General features: G+C 39.9%; 1 protein-coding gene across 2 annotated transcripts; it reads left to right on the top strand.

Moving 5' to 3' along the window:
- Positions 1 to 1,521: 1,521 nt before the first annotated feature.
- LOC110461817 lies at positions 1,522 to 12,369 on the top strand. 2 transcript variants are annotated; one of them, XM_021515501.1, is made up of 2 exons: positions 1,522 to 1,615; positions 9,896 to 12,369. In XM_021515501.1, the coding sequence occupies exon 2, from the start codon at positions 10,147 to 10,149 to the stop codon at positions 11,857 to 11,859; it is 1,713 nt and encodes a 570-aa protein (XP_021371176.1). In that variant the 5' UTR covers positions 1,522 to 1,615; positions 9,896 to 10,146; the 3' UTR covers positions 11,860 to 12,369. The 2 variants fall into 2 exon arrangements, with proteins under 2 accessions (XP_021371176.1, XP_021371177.1); XM_021515502.1 differs by lacking the exon at positions 1,522 to 1,615 and adding an exon at positions 2,175 to 2,802.
- The last annotated feature ends 5,159 nt before the right edge of the window (positions 12,370 to 17,528 follow it).

The following is a 17,528-nucleotide window of genomic DNA, read 5'->3' on the forward strand; positions in this document are numbered from 1 at the left end:
GTTGTCGTTTTCATAACGATTCCCTGATAGCGTTCAAACGATCCTGCACTGATCTTGCCGCCATGATCTTTTAGTGGAAAATATTGAATGCAAATGGCTTAACTTGGACGCCCACCATCAACACTATAACGCTTCACTCCGAGTGGATAGGGTCCGGAGATAACTTTATGTATCGCTTTGTGTTAGTAGAATAAAGTTTATCACTTTGTGTTAGTAGAATGTTATATTAGGGTTATCTCATTTATTTCGATATATTATTTTAGTTTATATTGTGAAAGTGTTTATTGTTAAATTCGGATGTTTTCTATAGAATTCTAACCTTTATGAACTTTGTGATATTTCTTCCCCTGGTCTCGTCTTGTCCTGTCTGTATCTACAACTTTTCAGTCATACATGTATAAAAATAAATTGCTGAACTTATTGCAGTCTTCAAGAGTTTCTCTTTTCAACGTGTGTGCTAAAATCGGAAAGAATTTTGCAGTAGAAAGAGAAAAAGGGAATTGGTGTAAGCCGGATTGAAAGTGTACATCTGAAAATTGTCTATTCCTAATTACTAGACTAAAATGTTTGAATGTATAGAATAGCTCACACATACTTATATTTTGTAATACAGTTCTTTCAGTTATATTCCTACCATTCATACATCAAGCATGTATCACAGGTACCTGAGAATTTGTTACAGCTATATTGGGATTTAAACTAAGGTGTTCAGATTAATTGTACATGTGTTAGGGGTTTAGATCGACTTTCGGTTAAAATGCCAGCCCCAATGATGATAGTATACGTAAAGGGAGAAAAGCTGTTCTTCCATCAAAAACCACATTTGTAGCTCTATGCACAGGGGTTCGTTACAAATGTCCGAAAATACGCATATGATATACTGATATTGGTCACAGCACACACGTATGTTTATGTGTGCTGTGACCCATATATCAGTATAGCATATGCGTATTTCAGACATTTGTAACGAACCCCTGTGTTCTATGACTGCGGAAAACTTTTATAAATTCTGAAATGACGTGTTTTTTTGGATGAAACGGAGATTATCTCTGCGGAACGAGAATATATTTTACGTGCATATAGGAGGTTTTTGAAAGATTTTTTTCCATCTTTTCTACTACTACTAGGCCTAGTACTAAGCATTTGTGTACCTCAACTAGAAATCTGGGGGGTTTTGCAAGGAAGTTAAGTGGGTCAGTTTTTTGAAACATTGAGCTTTCCTCCCTGCTCGTATATAAGAATCAGGTTGGCATTTTCACCGAAATTGATCTAACCACTAAAACGTGTAAAATTACTATGATTTAGGTCCAAATATAGCTGTAGCAAAGTAATGTCATTTTGTTTGCTTTTAATCTGTTTTCTTATTTACGTAGCAGTCAAACATCACTAAATGAGTAAACTTGCTGGGCCATTGTTTGTCGATCGAGCGTTACTTATATCATATTAAGCATTACGCACGCGTCTCGGAGTAGCTCCGTTCCGTTCTCCGTTTCGCTTAGTATTTAGGTATTTCCCATTTGCTATTTTAAGAATAGCGAGCCATCTGCGCGGCCATTCGATGACTATTTTATGTCGGCTTTGGAAGAAGTTGAACTCCTGGTTAGCAATGGTTCAGGTAAGTACATATAATTAAAAAAAGCTTACTCCTTTGTACAGACTTCATTATTGCGATGGTTTCATTTATAGACCCTCATCAGCTCATGTCGACCTACATTTCCTGTAGGCTGTACTGTGTCGTATGCAACGCATATCAACAGAGTGTCCATCATTGGCCACAGATACGCTGCACACAATTACTCGAAAGAGGGTGTTGCAGAATATCTAGATGGATAGATAGATTTTAATCTGGCTGTGGGACTATTTTTCAGATTTATGCTTCAATGTGTTATGAAACTACCGTGGGACAATCAGGCAGTCCATAGAAAACCGTTAAAGAGCATAACTTGTACATGTATGTGTTAGGAATTTACTGTGAGACAATCAAGCAGTCCATACGTTACAGAGCATATGACCCCTCTACTCCTCTCACAGCCTCGAGCTGTAGGTTCGGAGAAAGAATAGTCCCGTCACACACTGCATCTAGGCCAAAGAGGTGACTTCTGTGCCCTCCCTCCCTGCAGAATCGGGATTGTTCCGCTGCTCAAAGGACATAGAAGATTGGCCGGTGTTAATATCAGTACTGACGTTTAATCACATACAATCCTAAATGATTGGTTGATTTAGCGGGAGGGGTTCCGTTAGGGCTAATAGGGGTGTGTGTCGCAGGGTAAGAGTATAGGATCTGTTCATAGTGGCTTTAGATGTAAGATCCTAGCCAGTTTTAGCGGACTAGTACAACTGATGTGTTCGTTTCTGATCAACGACTACTGCCTAAAATGAGTTGTTGAAAATATGCTTGATTGTGTAGCGCCACGGAATTGGATTATTATTAAATGTGCTATCTTAATCCATGGTGGCACATAGCAGTATCGCCAGTTAAACATGTATGTTTGTGGTGACATTAACGTTATAGATTAGACATGGCATTGCTCCGTCTCGTTACTGCGTGTATACATACACTTGTGTGGGAACGCGTACAGTTTCGTGGAAACATTGAAGTTAGTTTCTGTTTGTGTGAGGACTGATGTAACGGTTGAGAGGGAGTGTCCTGGTGTCCATATATGTACATGATTACCGAAATACTTTACACATTAATGATGGACATGACGTATAATCATTACAGAAAATGACATCTTAGATGTATGCCGCTTCGTGATGCAAACGTCTAAGTATGCGCGTATCGGGATACATTTATGAATCTAGGTAAGTACACGTACAGGCGGTATTCCTTATCACAACTTTTATATTTTGGGGACATAGTATCACAGTCAGTACCGGTTGCAGCCACAGGGACATGCGAATTGGCTACAGGCAGCTAAGCATTGGGAGTGGATGTTTTACCGAAAGTCGATCTAAACCCCTAAATCATGTAAAATTACTAGTTTAGGTCCAAATATAGCTGTAACAAATTCTGTGGTCGCAGCAACTCGTTCTACCCGACGGATCATGGTACTGTCCTCTTATCACGTGCACCTTTGTGAACTTTTCCAGTTACGCGCGTTGTGTGACCTGTGGAGCCCGTCGTGTTGTCATTACTTAACCCATTCACCCCTAAAGTCACTTTCGAACCTTTCTAAATCAAAGACTGAGAAAGTAGGGATGAATGAGTTAAGTATGGTAGTATTTGGGATTAGTTGTGTTTAGGGATTTCGGGCTAACATATTTAATAACTATTTCCTGTTCTAAAGTGCATAAACCACCAGGAAGGACATGTGTGCTTATGAATGTATTAAGTTGTATATTTGCTACTATGTGTTAATTTGTATATATCCTAGTGTGTTAAATTGGATAAATACAATGTATGTGTTCAAGTGTTTAAATATATTAACAGATATATTTTTGAAACATCATGACCTTCCTTGATACTGATGAATATAGAGTCAATTTTAGAATGTGCCAAAACAGAAATCAATAACGTATACCCATAGTCCAGACTCTTTACCCCTATACTTCACACTTTAATTACAAGTATACACAACATTTAAATCAAGAAGCACACGGTACCGGCTCGTCTTAGTTGACTCCGTTTCCGAGATATTGTGATTTATCTGAAAGTCACACCTTTGGCTCAGCGGCGATCGCCTCGTTTTGGGTAGCCCACATCTGTGACGTCACAAGTTCAACACTGTCAAAAGCTTCGGTCGTGCGTTCGATATGTGAACATTTTAGCTACTCATATGATATATATTCCGTCGTCACTTACTTGTGTAGATAATATTTAAAGACTACATACATAGAAATGATTTTTTTTACAACTGTAATGATGAAATGAGTTCCTCCTGAGGAGGCAAACGGTGTGTTGGATGTTAAATAAATATGTGTTTTTTACATAAGTGGTTAATCTAGTGACTGTAAATAATATACCTTTTTATTAGCCCACCATCATCTGATGGTGGGCTATTCAAATCACCCTGCGTCCGTGGTCCGTGGTCCGTCCGTGGTCCGTCGTCCGTCGTCGGTCCGTAAACAATTCTTGTTATCGGTATTTCTCAAGAAGTACCAGCGGGATCTTTCTCAAATTTTATATGCAGGTTCCCCTTGGTCCTAAGCTGTGCAGGTCAACTTTTGAGACTGATCGGATAAACAACATGGCCGACAGGCAGCCATCTTGGATTTTTATATTGAAAGTTTGTTATCGCTATTTTTAAAGAAGTACCAGAGGGATCTTTCTCAAATTCTATATGTAGGTTCCCCTTGGTCCTTAGCTGTGCAGTGCAACCTTTGAGACTGATCGGATAAGCAACATGGCCGACAGGTAGCCATCTTGGATTTTGATAGTGTGGGTTTGTTACCGCTATTTCTCCAGAAGAACTAGAGGGATCTTTCTTAAATTTTATATGTAGGTTCCCCTTGGTCCTTAGCTGTGCAGGGCATTTTTTTGAGACTGATCGGATAAACAACATGGCCGACAGGCAGCCATCTTTGGTTTTGATATTGTAGGTTTGTTACCGCTATTTCTCCGGAAGAACTAGAGGGATCTTTCTTAAATTTTATATGTAGGTTCCCCTTGGTCCTAGCTGTGCAGGGCAATTTTAGAGACTGATCGGATAAACAACATGGCCGACAGGCAGCCATCTTGGATTTTGATAGTGAAAGTTTGTTATCGCTATTTCTCGGGAAGTACGGGAGGGATCTTTCTTAAATTTTAAATGTAGGTTCCCCTTGATCCCTCGTTGTGTATGTTATATTTTGAGACTGATCATAAAAACAAAATGGATTAAAAGAAGAACTAAACAGATCTTTCTCATATTGCATTGATCGATTCTATTTCTTTCACATTACGTACTGTACTAGTAAATATGTGAAATGACAAACTCACTTTGAAGGTTGGCTTTCATACACATCAGTATTAAGTTTAGATCAAATGTTACCTCAAAGTGCATTTACTGTTAACATGACTCGATCAAACAGATTAGAGGAAAGAAGAGAAAAGATCGAACTGACAAAGAACTAATGAAGATGGTACAAAGGTGGGCACCAAGATCCCTCTGATGAACACCTTACAATTGATTAAAAATTGAGTCAAATTAACATAGGCGCACCTACGTTAAATTAAATATAATATCACGGATACGTCTCTGGCGCACCGCATCCCTTTCTTTACAATTCGTAGATATACGATTGGAATTGACAAAAAATGCACCGGTACAATAATCAATACTCAAAATGATCAGCAACCCATGTTTTTTTTCACTCCCAGGCATACAAATTGAAACGTTTTTATTCTGTAAGCAATCCAAGGAATTTAGCACATAATGAATATATACACACCACTTCTAATAATATTGCAGAGGGAGAACCTGTCCGTTATATGTAAATGCGAAGATAAGTAATTTATCAATGAACCACCTGATCAGATATGTAGCATGGTCCAGCATTATTTGCCTTGTTTCTGACTTTCATCTGTCGAGTGATGCAGTTGTACTGATTGTGGTTTACATATAATGTGACTCTGTGACAGTAGTTAGGCATTTCATTTATTTATATTTTTCTTGTAATTGATCATGAACTCTTAAAAACGTACCATACGAAGAACGCCTAAGTATAGAATACATCGAGCTGATGTAATTCAAACCTACAAAATACTAAACAACATGGACATTTCTTGACAAGGGCAAACTATTTCATGAAGCTGAAGACAACCGAACCAGAGGGCACTCCAGGAAACTATTCAAAAGACCATGCAGATTAAACAAATATGGTAATTTCTACAGCAACAGAGTGATAAATCTGCGGAACTCTCTAACAGAGGAGGTAGTAATCTCTCCAACGCTCAACACCTTCAAGTCACGGCTCAACAGCCACTGGAAAAATCATCCGAAAAAATTCAAGCCATCTTTTTATTAGTTACATATATATGGAAGTCCAATCAGTCAAAAGTGAACAATGTAACAAATTGACTGTTTGGCACTGACCATGCTTTTAAAAATCACATATTTTAACCATCATATTTTAAAAGGAGAGGAATCAACAGTGGGAGCTGAATACTCCAACCCTACCAGATAAAGAAATGAACCTGTAAATATAAATAACTATATATATAGCAACCAGAAGTCTAATTAGTACGTGTGTGCACAGCATACTTTAGAAGAAAGGATCATCTGAGCGAAACTGATACCAGAGACGTAATATATACGTCTCTGCTTATACAATTCCTCGTTATCTCACCTGAGGACATTGTTGTTAAATTGAAAATTGGAAGACACATAATCTACACCAATCTACATACTAACTTCAGGAACCCCCTTGCCGACCTGCTGACATCCCTTTGATGTCATACCTGTACACAGCTATATAGGTATCTTGGGCCTCCTGCTGTCAGCACTTGACACAGGTGTTAATTATAAGTGTTATTTATTTACTTGTACACAAATGTCATACCCAAGTATGCTAAGGGAGTGGATCGAGATGATTTTCATTATTTAACCAAGATGTTAAATTATAAATTGTGTATGCTACATGTATAGGGTGAAAAACAACTGTTTGAATCTCATAATTTAATCATATTTTCGAGATAAATGTAATCACGGAATAAGATTATAAAACGTTTAAGTTATTTTGTAAACATTTTTCACTGATATATTTCCATATTTTTGGACCTGAGAGGTACCACAGTATATAACTTTTTTTCAATATGATTATTCCGGCACAGAAACTGATCACGACGTAGTGCTGTTCAATGACGACATGATTGGATAAGTTCTCACTGTAGAGCAGAGACATATAAAGTATATACGTCTCTGTGTAGAGTAAAGATAATGATTGCAAACCGACTTTCCAGCTAAAATTAAGAAATATCTTTGATCGACAACATTGGGCCTTTTTTTTTGTTTAATTTCCCTCAAACTAGTTCATTCGAAAAAATTCTCATCAGTGCTCAGAATCAGGACATGCAATGCTACCAGTCTATGTTACCCTATTCAGAGTCGTCAGTTCGATATCAATTAAACTCACAGTCTGGAAATTCTGGCAAATTGTATATGGCTGGATACCATCTACACAATGTTAACTTCAGCTTAATCTGATTCCTCAAACAAACAAAAAACAAACAAAATATTAATTCGCAATCTGACGTTATATGATCATGGCTGTTTCTTGATAATCGCATATTAATTCGATGGTTTTTGATTTGATGCAACAGGATTGGGCACAAGTTGTACAACTTATTTAAAGCCCTTTCCCTAAAATAAAACATCTGTATATACAATATACACAACCATTTGTACTAATCTTATGAGAGAGAGAGAGAGAGACATAGAGAGATATTTTGCATATTTATTTTGTTATAATGAGGACAATGTTTTCCGACACTGACGACAGAAGTTGACACTATACACTTTCCTAACCATTCTGCTTGTACTATTGTCCATCACTTCCGTGCCTTGTACTATTGTCCATCTCTCCCGTGCCTTGTTCTATTGTCCATATCTCCCGTGCCTTGTACTATTGTCTATCACTCCCGTGCCTTGTACTATTTTCCATCACTCCCGTGCCTTGTACTATTTTCCATCACTCCCGTGCCTTGTACTATTTTCCATCACTCCCGTGCCTTGTACTATTTTCCATCACTCCCGTGCCTTGTACTATTTTCCATCACTCCCGTGCCTTGTACTATTGCCCATCACTCCCGTGCCTTGTACTATTATCCATCACTCCCGTGCCTTGTACTATTATCCATCACTCCCGTGCCTTGTACTATTGCCCATCACTCCCGTGCCTTGTACTATTGCCCATCACTCCCGTGCCTTGTACTATTATCCATCACTCCCGTGCCTTGTACTATTGTCTATCACTCCCGTGCCTTGTACTATTATCCATCACTCCCGTGCCTTGTACTATTGTCTATCACTCCCGTGCCTTGTACTATTGTCCATCACTCCCGTGCCTTGTACTATTGTCCATATCTCCCGTGCCTTGTACTATTGTCCTTGTCATTCCGTTCGTCCTTTGGTCCGTCAGAAGGATGAGCTCCATCAACACTTTGGTTTACTAATATTGGAAGCGTCCTGGTGAAAGATTGTTTGTTAATTTGTGTAGTGATGGTTTTATTTCCTGTCACCAGCGTACATTTCTGTACTTTTACAATTTACCTTCACATCGCCCTGTTCTTTTGGGTATTATATTGTGAGTAAGTTACTCACAGTATAATACCCAAAAGAACAAAGCATAGACGTCCTTTTCAGGTTCAACCGATGAATGTTACCTCTCCTAACGCTAAGTGTAGGTATCTTGCCATCTTTTGAGGGCGTCTTTTAGCTCCTGCAGTGATGCTGGCATTTCTTCTTCAAGATTATCTCCTTGATCAATTTCTTCAGTACCTTTAACCAACTGATATATTTTCTCCTGGTCATAACTTTCAGGCTAACTTCTTCATCAGGACTATATTCAATGTCATACGCTGTACGTAAAATTATCCATCCTTGCTCAGTGAACTCTGGCGGGTCCTGATCTACTGTTGGGGTCGCTGGTGACTCACGCTTGAATCTCTCAATCAGATCCAGAGCCACTGGTGACTCACGCTTGGATCTCTCAATCAGATCCAGAGTCGTTCGTGACTCACGCTTTGATATCTAAATCAGATCCAGAGTCGCTGGTGACTCACGCTTGAATCTCTCAATCAGATTCATAGTCACTGGTGACTCAAGCTTGGATCGCTCAATCAGATCCAGAGTCGCTGGTGACTCACGCTTGAATCTCACAATCAGATCCAGAGTCACTGGTGACTCAAGCTTGGATCGCTCAATCAGATCCAGAGTCGCTGGTGACTCACGCTTTGATATCTAAATCAGATCCAGAGTCGCTGGTGACTCAAGCTTTGATATCTAAATCAGATCCAGAGTCGGGTGACTCACGCTTGAATCTCTCAATCAGATTCATAGTCACTGGTGACTCAAGCTTGGATCTCTCAATCAGATCCAGAGTCGTTGGTGACTCACGCTTTGATCTTTCAATCAAATGCAGAGTCACTGGTGACTCACGCTTGAATCTCTCAAACAGATCCAGAGTCGCTGGTGACGCGCGCTTGGATTAATCAATCAGATCCAGAGTCACTGTTGACTCACGCTTGGATCTCTCAATCAGATCCAGAGTCGTTCGTGACTCACGCTTTGATCTTTCAATCAGATGCAGTCACTGGTGACTCACACTTGAATATCTCAATCAGATCCAGAGTCACTGTTGACTCACGCTAGGATCTCCCTATCAGATCCAGAGTCGCTGGTGACTCACGCTTGGATCTCTCAATCAGATCCAGAGTCACTGGTGACTCACGCTAGGATCTCCCTATCAGATCCAGAGTCGTTGGTGACTCACGCTTCGATCTCTCAATCAGATCTAGAGTCACTGCTTGGCAAATGTCGCCCGCCCTAAAATCATCTCTTGTTAGCCCCCTTATGACGTCGTATGATGTCTCGCGTTTATGAGAAGTTCTGGTATATCCACTCGCCTTGCGATCCCTCTATAGCTACCTCTCTTGTTTATTACTCGTACACTTCTCCTTTGGATCTCCTCTAGAGCCTACCGGGGTTATTTCTTGCATGCAATAATCTGTACATATGTCAAGGATTACTTTGTTGGATTTGATTTGATATTCATCATAACAAAACAAAAACTTTGTTTACATTGTAATTAGTCAGAATACTTCAGATGTTTTCCGAACTTTCTTCTGAAGCCTGTTGTTTCTGGACTAACGATGTTTCAAAACTACGACGACTTGCACTATAGAAATTTACTGATGAGACTTACTGATTTCGTAGCTGCGCAACACATTGACTATTTGACGTGTTTTGTTTTTCAGTTGAATGCCGGGGACTGAGGAGCACATGGGCGGTAGCGGTCTGGTGACTGAGACTCATAAGAAGGTTATAGTTCTGGTGACGGATGAGCGTGAGGACGGCAGGGCTCTGGTGACGGAGGAGCGCGAGGACAACAGAGGAGGCTAGAGGCCTTGACGAAGGAGCGCGAGGACGGTATAGTTCCGGTGACTGAGCAGCCTGAGGACGGTTTAGGCCTAGTGGCAGAGGATCGGAAGAAGTAAGAGGCCTGGTGATGGAGGAATGTCCCATATGTATGAACGAGTACAGATCTCCTAAACTGTTAGAATGCAAACATACTCTCTGTTCTGTGTGTCTTAAAAAAATCCACTCCTTGGCGAAAAATCCTTCTAACATTACGTGTCCGATATGTAGACAGGTAACAAAATTGCCAAGGGAGAAAAATGTTGATTCTTTATTAACAAACTTCTTCGTATCAACGATTAATGTTTATATTTGCGATTCGTGTGATTCAAGGAGCGAAGTACCACTGATTGAGTGCGAGTCTTGCTCTGTTTGCCTGTGCAAGCCGTGTTTTGAAAATCACGGGAAAAGTAGCGACGACAATAATAAATGCCGTAACTCTGACAACATTGATGATTCTACTTTGTACCCAGATGATCCTACTATGAGGGGAACAATACAGTACCTGTTAAATGGATTCGTCCGCTCGTGCTACTGTGGGGATTTGTGGGGCGAATTTAGTGTCTCGGGGGCTTCACGTGTCACAAAAATTTTACCAGTTTCTGCATATAGTGCCTGGGTGTTACTAGATGAGGGAGCTGATGTATTCAAATTCAACGACTCTGGACACGTAGAGGACAAACGTACCGTAGGACGTGGTAAAACACTGGACATATGCTGGAATGAGAAGGATGGCTTGCTCGCCATCTGTCAAGGGTTTGCTTCTGTTATGAGATGTCTTCCATCTGGACCTGAACCGTTCATTGATACTGGAAATTATCATCCTACATCGCTATGTAACTATAGGGACGACGGCATTGTTGTCTGCGCTTTAGATGTAGAAGAGGGCGTAAGTTATGTAATGATATACGACTCCCACCAGAACCTTGCCGATATCCGGTGGATCAATGAACGCTCGACGTTCAAACGAATTATTTCCGTTGCATACAATGATTTGACTCAGCAGGTATGTGTTGCCGATGAGGAGCGGAACATGGTATACTTACTAGGAAACGACAGAAAGTGTGAAACTTACCGAAAAACCATGGTTTTCCCAACGCGAGGCCGACCGACCGAGATAGAACGACCGGACGGATTCGCTCCCACTTCAGTCTGCTGCGACCACGACGGAACTATATTCGTACACGACTTTTCTTCCTCGTCTATCCACGTGCTCAACGCCAAGGGAAAGTTGCTCGGGATGGTGCTGGGCAGTGACGAGGATCATACGGGCGATCCATGGTGTATTAACTTCGGCCCAGATAAGAAGCTCTGGATAGGCGACATGTTTTCGGGACATATTAGAATCTACAATATTGAAAAAGTATTCAACCGTCTCCATCACCGATCTTCACGTCAACAGAGGTTAATTCGTGTTGGAGGTGAAGATGGCATACACGACGCATTTAGAGAGATGCTGAGCAATAGCGCCTCGATATTCTCAGGAATCCAAAACGAATCTGGAGAACTCTCTATGGAGAATATGCACCAGCTGCTGTCTGCCAGTGAACATGGCAGTGGACTACTGGGACAGCTAACACATCAACGTATGCTTCTTAGCGGCGACTCCATTTGCATGACGCGTGGACTAAATGGGATTGAAATATCGTCCTCACGGGAACCAGAAAACCCGGAGGCGAATAGAATGGTACGAAGAGCATGTGCAAGTCAAGTTCTTGAAGACAGGGAGATGCAGTCCCGATTAGCTGCAGACGGTATAAGCGTGGATGAAGTGCTTCGAGCTTGTACAGATGTGGATGACTAGTAATTTATTGTATCATCATTTTGCAAAACATATTGATTTGAAAGAGACTTTTAATATCATCTTCACAAATCAGAGTTGTAATTCTCCATTGAGTCACTGGGTATGCCATACCTGGATGTTTCTTAAGCTGTTTACACATGTTAGTGTATACATGTATAGTGTGGCTGCCTGATGTTTGGATAAAGTTCGCTATAAAAATAATTTTCTGTCCCTGGTGAGAGAGGAGGAGGGTAGTCGACTAACAGCGTTACCATTACGATACCTTATCTACTGGGTACACATCTTGTGTAAATGCTTGATAAATGTAGGGACTCCAAACCTGTAAAGGACTTGTCACGATGACGGGTGTTCAAATGAAACATGGCATGTTCTTATTGAATTAAAACTCTGTCGCAATTCCTTGTCTATATATACTAGTCATACGTTTTGGGTCTTGCTTTGTTGCCCAACGGGCTGCCTTATCATGAACATTTTAATATGATTGATCAGCATTACAATACTTCATAGTTTCGTTTTTTTCTTGTTATTAATTGAGAAAACAAAGTATATATTAAATATATCTGTAATTATGTTTGCATAGTGCAAAGCAATTGAACACTTTCAGCGCATTTGGCATTTATATCCATTTACTTTTAACCGCCATTTTGACATGTAAATTTGGTGCATCATTTGGAACACGCTTGCCACCCGCTTGAAAACCTGCACCTACGCATGCGCACCCAGTCATCTGAAAAGAGGAATGCTATGTACAGAGCAGCTGTAGTCCGATGAGATTCTATTTGTATGAATGAAGAATTGGATCCCTATGGGACACAAGAGGGGAAATAGGTTTTTTTCAAGATTACGGTTGAAACGATTTAGAGCTAACTTAATACATCACTCCTGGGTAATGGAACTCACTGGCGTATACATTAAATTGTGCCCTTCCCATGGGGTTGGAGAGGCGGTGTCGAAATTAAAAGTAGAGGTAAAATATTTGATAAAGGTAGAGAAAACATATTTAATTTATGCAGTACGAGCATCCATGGACAAAAAAAACCATTGTTGTATTTTATAAACATAGTGCCTTCAGGTGGGGTTAGGGTCAAATATGGAAAATCGGATGGGAGTAAGAATGCTTGTTGTTACAGATGGACCATCCCTTAGCTAAAGATGGCGCCTTGTCTTCTGATTGGGCGATATTTTTTAGTATTTTCTCTCAAAGCTAAATATGTTCAATTGCACCCAAGTAACAAGAGGCCCAATGGCCTTAGCGGTCACCTGAGTTATATCATAAGTACTGGTAGCTTTATTTTATTGTTTAGATGTGATGTGGAAATCAGCATGCAAACTAAGTGAAATACAATACTTGTCATGTCATCAAAGGATAAGAATTTTAAAATATTTGTAAATGTTCCCTTTGAGGCCCCGCTCTAACCCCTGGGGATGGGGCAGGAATTCCAAGTTTACAATGTGATACCGTCATCCACCAAAGATGATTCTGACCATGTAAAAATAATTTCCAACAGAAAATTGTCAAAATATACCCAAAAGTGTTGTTTCCCTAAACTTTAGTAAAATTTACCCACTCCCCAAGGGAGAACGGATAGCTCGGGGGTCCTGAAATTTACAATTCAAATAAGGCCCCTGATGATCTTTCCATCCATGCAGAGAAAATGACTGTAATACCTCTGAGTCTGGAGAAAAAGCTTTTTGAAATATTGGTTAATTTTCCCTTTTGGGCCCCGCCCTGGCCCCTAGGGTTGGGATAGGTATCCCAATTTTACAATTTGGTAGCCTCATCTACCAAGGATGATTCTGACCAAGTTTGAAAAAATTCCATCCACTGGTTCTTGAGAAGAAGTTGATAATGTAAAAAGTTTACGCACGACGGACGACGACGGACGGAAAGTGATTGGAATAGGTCACTTGAGCAAAGCTCAGGTGACCTAAAAATACAAAGGCAGGAAGCAGCTGCTAAATAATAAGTCGATACAGAACGTTTGGTTTGGTTTAGTATTGTTTAACGTCCTATGAACAGCTATGGTCTTTCAAGGACGGCCTCCCCTGCGTGCAAGATGCATGCGTGTAGTGTATGCGTGTGTTTTGGAGGGCTGCGATATGTTCGTGTTCGTCCCTTGTGATAGCGTGGAACTTCCCTGCACGACTGCGTTGTGTTTTAAGGATCCCTGCCCCACTGTTCTATTTGTTATTTTGTCTGAAAAACCCTGTCCTACTGCATTGTGTTTCAAGGATCCCTGTACGACTGCGTTGTGTTTTAAGGACCCTATCCCACTGAGTTGTGTTTTAAGGACCCCTGCCCAATGCGTTGTGTTTAAGGATCCCTGTCTCACTGCGTTGTGTTTTAAGGATCCCTGCCCCACTGCATTGTGTTTCAAGGATCCCTGCCCCACTGCGTTGTGTTTCAAGGATCCCTGCCCCACTGCGTTGTGTTTTAAGGATCCCTGCCCTACTGCGTTGTGTTTTAAAGATCCCTGCCCCACTGCATTGTGTTTTAAGAAACCCTGCCCCACTGCGTTGTGTTTCAAGGAACCCTGCCCACTGCGTTGTGTTTCTTTCCTATATACAGTAACCGCTCCTCAACTTCTGTTTGGATGTAAATGAAGAACAGTTGAGCCAGGACACCTTGTTAAACAGATAGCTCAATCGGTTAGAGCGATAGTATATCAATCTGAAGTCCTGGGTTCGAATCTCGGTTTTAGCCCAACTGATTTTTTTTTCATTCAGATCACTGTTGTTGATTATGTTTTGTTTATTATATCTTAAAGGGGCATCACGGTGAAGTAACTTTTTTTTTGTGTCTTTTTTTTCAAATACTACATAAACATATCAAGTGAGACTCCTTATGGAAAATAACGATCGGATTTGACTGAAATAGATTCATAAAAATGATTAAATCTAAGATAATCATCGGTATTTCTGTCTGTCTGACCAACGTTTTGTTTCGGGATTTCCCTCTACTAGCGCATTCGCATAGCACACCATTCCTTTGTAAACAAAATGACTGGCCGTGTGAAGTAAGCGAAAGAAAAGTGTTGTACCGTGTCAGCTACGAAGCGAAAAGTTGCCAAATGGTCAAAAGATAGCGCAAGGGGTACGTTACGGAATCATCATTGCAGGTGGGAAGTATTCAAAGGAGAAAATAACTGCCCTAGCATTTAGTACGGTGCATGTATTCTTCCGGATAGCCGGTTAAGCTGTAATGGAATCGACAGAAATGCTAGCGCTGTTTATGTTATGAATAAATATCTAAAACTATTAACCTCGCTAGTATCATTGTGTGAGTTTGAACACAGACGAACTTAGTTTGATATGTTAATGGGCATGTATCGGAGAGAGTTTACTTAACTGTTGTGATGGCCACGGCGTATTCTGTTCTCTGATCCAGATACGTGCGCTATTACATTTACATAATTTATAATATTACCAGGATCAGTAAAATAGTATGATTTAATTATATTGCTGAATTAAACGATTTTTTTGATTTTTTTTGACATGCAATATTTAAATTAGTTCTTATATGAATACCCGGCCTCCTCTGGCGCGACAACGCAATATATAAAAAAATCGCTCTTCGTCAAAAAGCTACGTTATCGCAGCTAGATTAAAAATGTCAAAATGACGGACCAGGATGAATAACTGAGGAAGGAGAACCAACCTACTTCTAGTAAATAGGATCGCATAACATTTTTTTATTTAAATCGTAATTTTTCAACAGTTCATGTTTTCATATGATGTTGGCTTAGAATGTATGATCATGTAACAACCTTTTCTCTATAAAGAATAAATTTTCGACTTCAGATAGAATCGGAATACGTATTGAAAACAGGGGAAAAAACATTTGATTACGTTGAAAAAAATTGGCGCGTGCTGCCGATAACTACGGCTTCTGTTTCGGATAAAAGGAACTGATTAAAGTTTGTTTGTTTGTTTGTTTATGTTTAACGGCCCATCGACGACTGTGGTCTTTTAGGGCCATGGTGATTTATTTATTCACTTTACTTTTTTAACAAACATGTGAATAGCGAAGATAAAATCAGATAAAATGGTTCATTTTAAAAGTATTCGCATTGTATGTGTAGATAATTAAAAATAATAAAAGGGGGTTAAAATAATAAAAGAGATAACGAATAGATGATATGGAATATGCGATATATATATAACGTCAAAAAGGATAAGGTGGGTTAAAAGACATCAGAGTCTATAAAATAGACCGATGTCTTTCAAATAGTTAAATAATGCCTTCGAATCCACGGAACTGAAAAGTGTTTTCATATCCGGGACTCGGAAGTAGTTATCACGAATGTGTTTAAAATCGGAACATTCTATTAAAAAATGCTCCACTGTAAATGGAGTGTCACATGCGTGGCATGAAGGTATATCTTCTCGTTTTAAAAGGTACGAATGAGTAGGATATGTGTGCCCAGTGCGGAGCCGAGCGAGGACAACTTCCTCTCTACGATCTTTCCGACTGGGAATAGATGTTTTAAGTTTCGGTTGTATCTTAAAAAGTTTGTTGTTGGTCTCCAGAGACCAGCGTTTCTGCCATTCATTTTGAATGGCTGTACGAATAGTAGGTTTAAAATCTGTGTATGGTAGTTTGATATTTGTTTGTTCGAGATTCAATGCATTTTTTGCTTCCCTGTCAGCAAATTCGTTGCCTTTTATTCCGACATGGCTCGGAATCCATAGTAAAGTTATTTTAGACTTTTTTAATATACGAGATATTCGATGAGCAAGGTTTTGTACGATTGTGTTTTTAGGATCTCGTAACTGTAAACTCTGTAGGACAGATAGAGAGTCTGAACAAATAATTGCCTTTTTAATGCGGTGTTCATCGATATGGTCGAGGGCCAAACCAATGGCGCATGCTTCAGCAGAAAAGATGGAGGCGCCGTCTGGTAGTCGGACTGAAGTGCAAGTATTGGCAGTACAGCAGGCTGCTGCCACTTTCTCACCTTCTTTGGAGCCATCGGTGTAAAGTTGTGTATGAGAAGGGTAATTCGAAATGCATTCCCGAAAGGAGGATTTGTGTTCTTCGGGCATAACACTTGATTTCCCTCGCTCATGTAATGTAAAGTTAAAATCGGGGGTTTGAATGGTCCACGGAGGAACATCAGATATGTTAAATTCAGCTATGTCCGTCAATTTTATGTTGAGTTCTTGCAGGAAATTCAAAATTCGGATACCAAATGTTGGCAGAAGTTTTTGGTTTTGCGTAAATATGTTTTGGTATTTGGGGTTGAATACTTGGTTGAAAGCAGGATTTTTAGGGTTTGATTTTAATTGAGTTGCAAATTGTAATGAAAGTTTTATTCTTCTGTCATAAAGGGATGGTTCATTTGCTTCCACGTACAGGCTTTTTACAGGTGTTGTTCGAAAAGCTCCCAGGGCAAGACGTAGCCCTTGGTTATGGATTGGATCTAGCATCTGAAGGTACGAACTGCGCGCTGACCCGTATACCATAGAACCATAATCCAGTTTTGTTCGAATAAGTGATCTGTATAGGCGCAAAAGCATTTCACNCCACATCCCTTGTTTAATTTTATCGGCAAGAAATTTATGTTAAAAGCTAAATAAATTTAAATTCTGAATATTGGCAAGTGTGCAACTAACTTCTTATAATGAATAAGTACTGTTCAATAAGTTTGAATACGGACTTAGAAATC

This window comes from Mizuhopecten yessoensis, unplaced genomic scaffold (assembly GCF_002113885.1).
Source record: "Mizuhopecten yessoensis strain PY_sf001 unplaced genomic scaffold, ASM211388v2 scaffold10685, whole genome shotgun sequence".
Taxonomy (NCBI): Eukaryota; Metazoa; Mollusca; class Bivalvia; order Pectinida; family Pectinidae; genus Mizuhopecten; species Mizuhopecten yessoensis.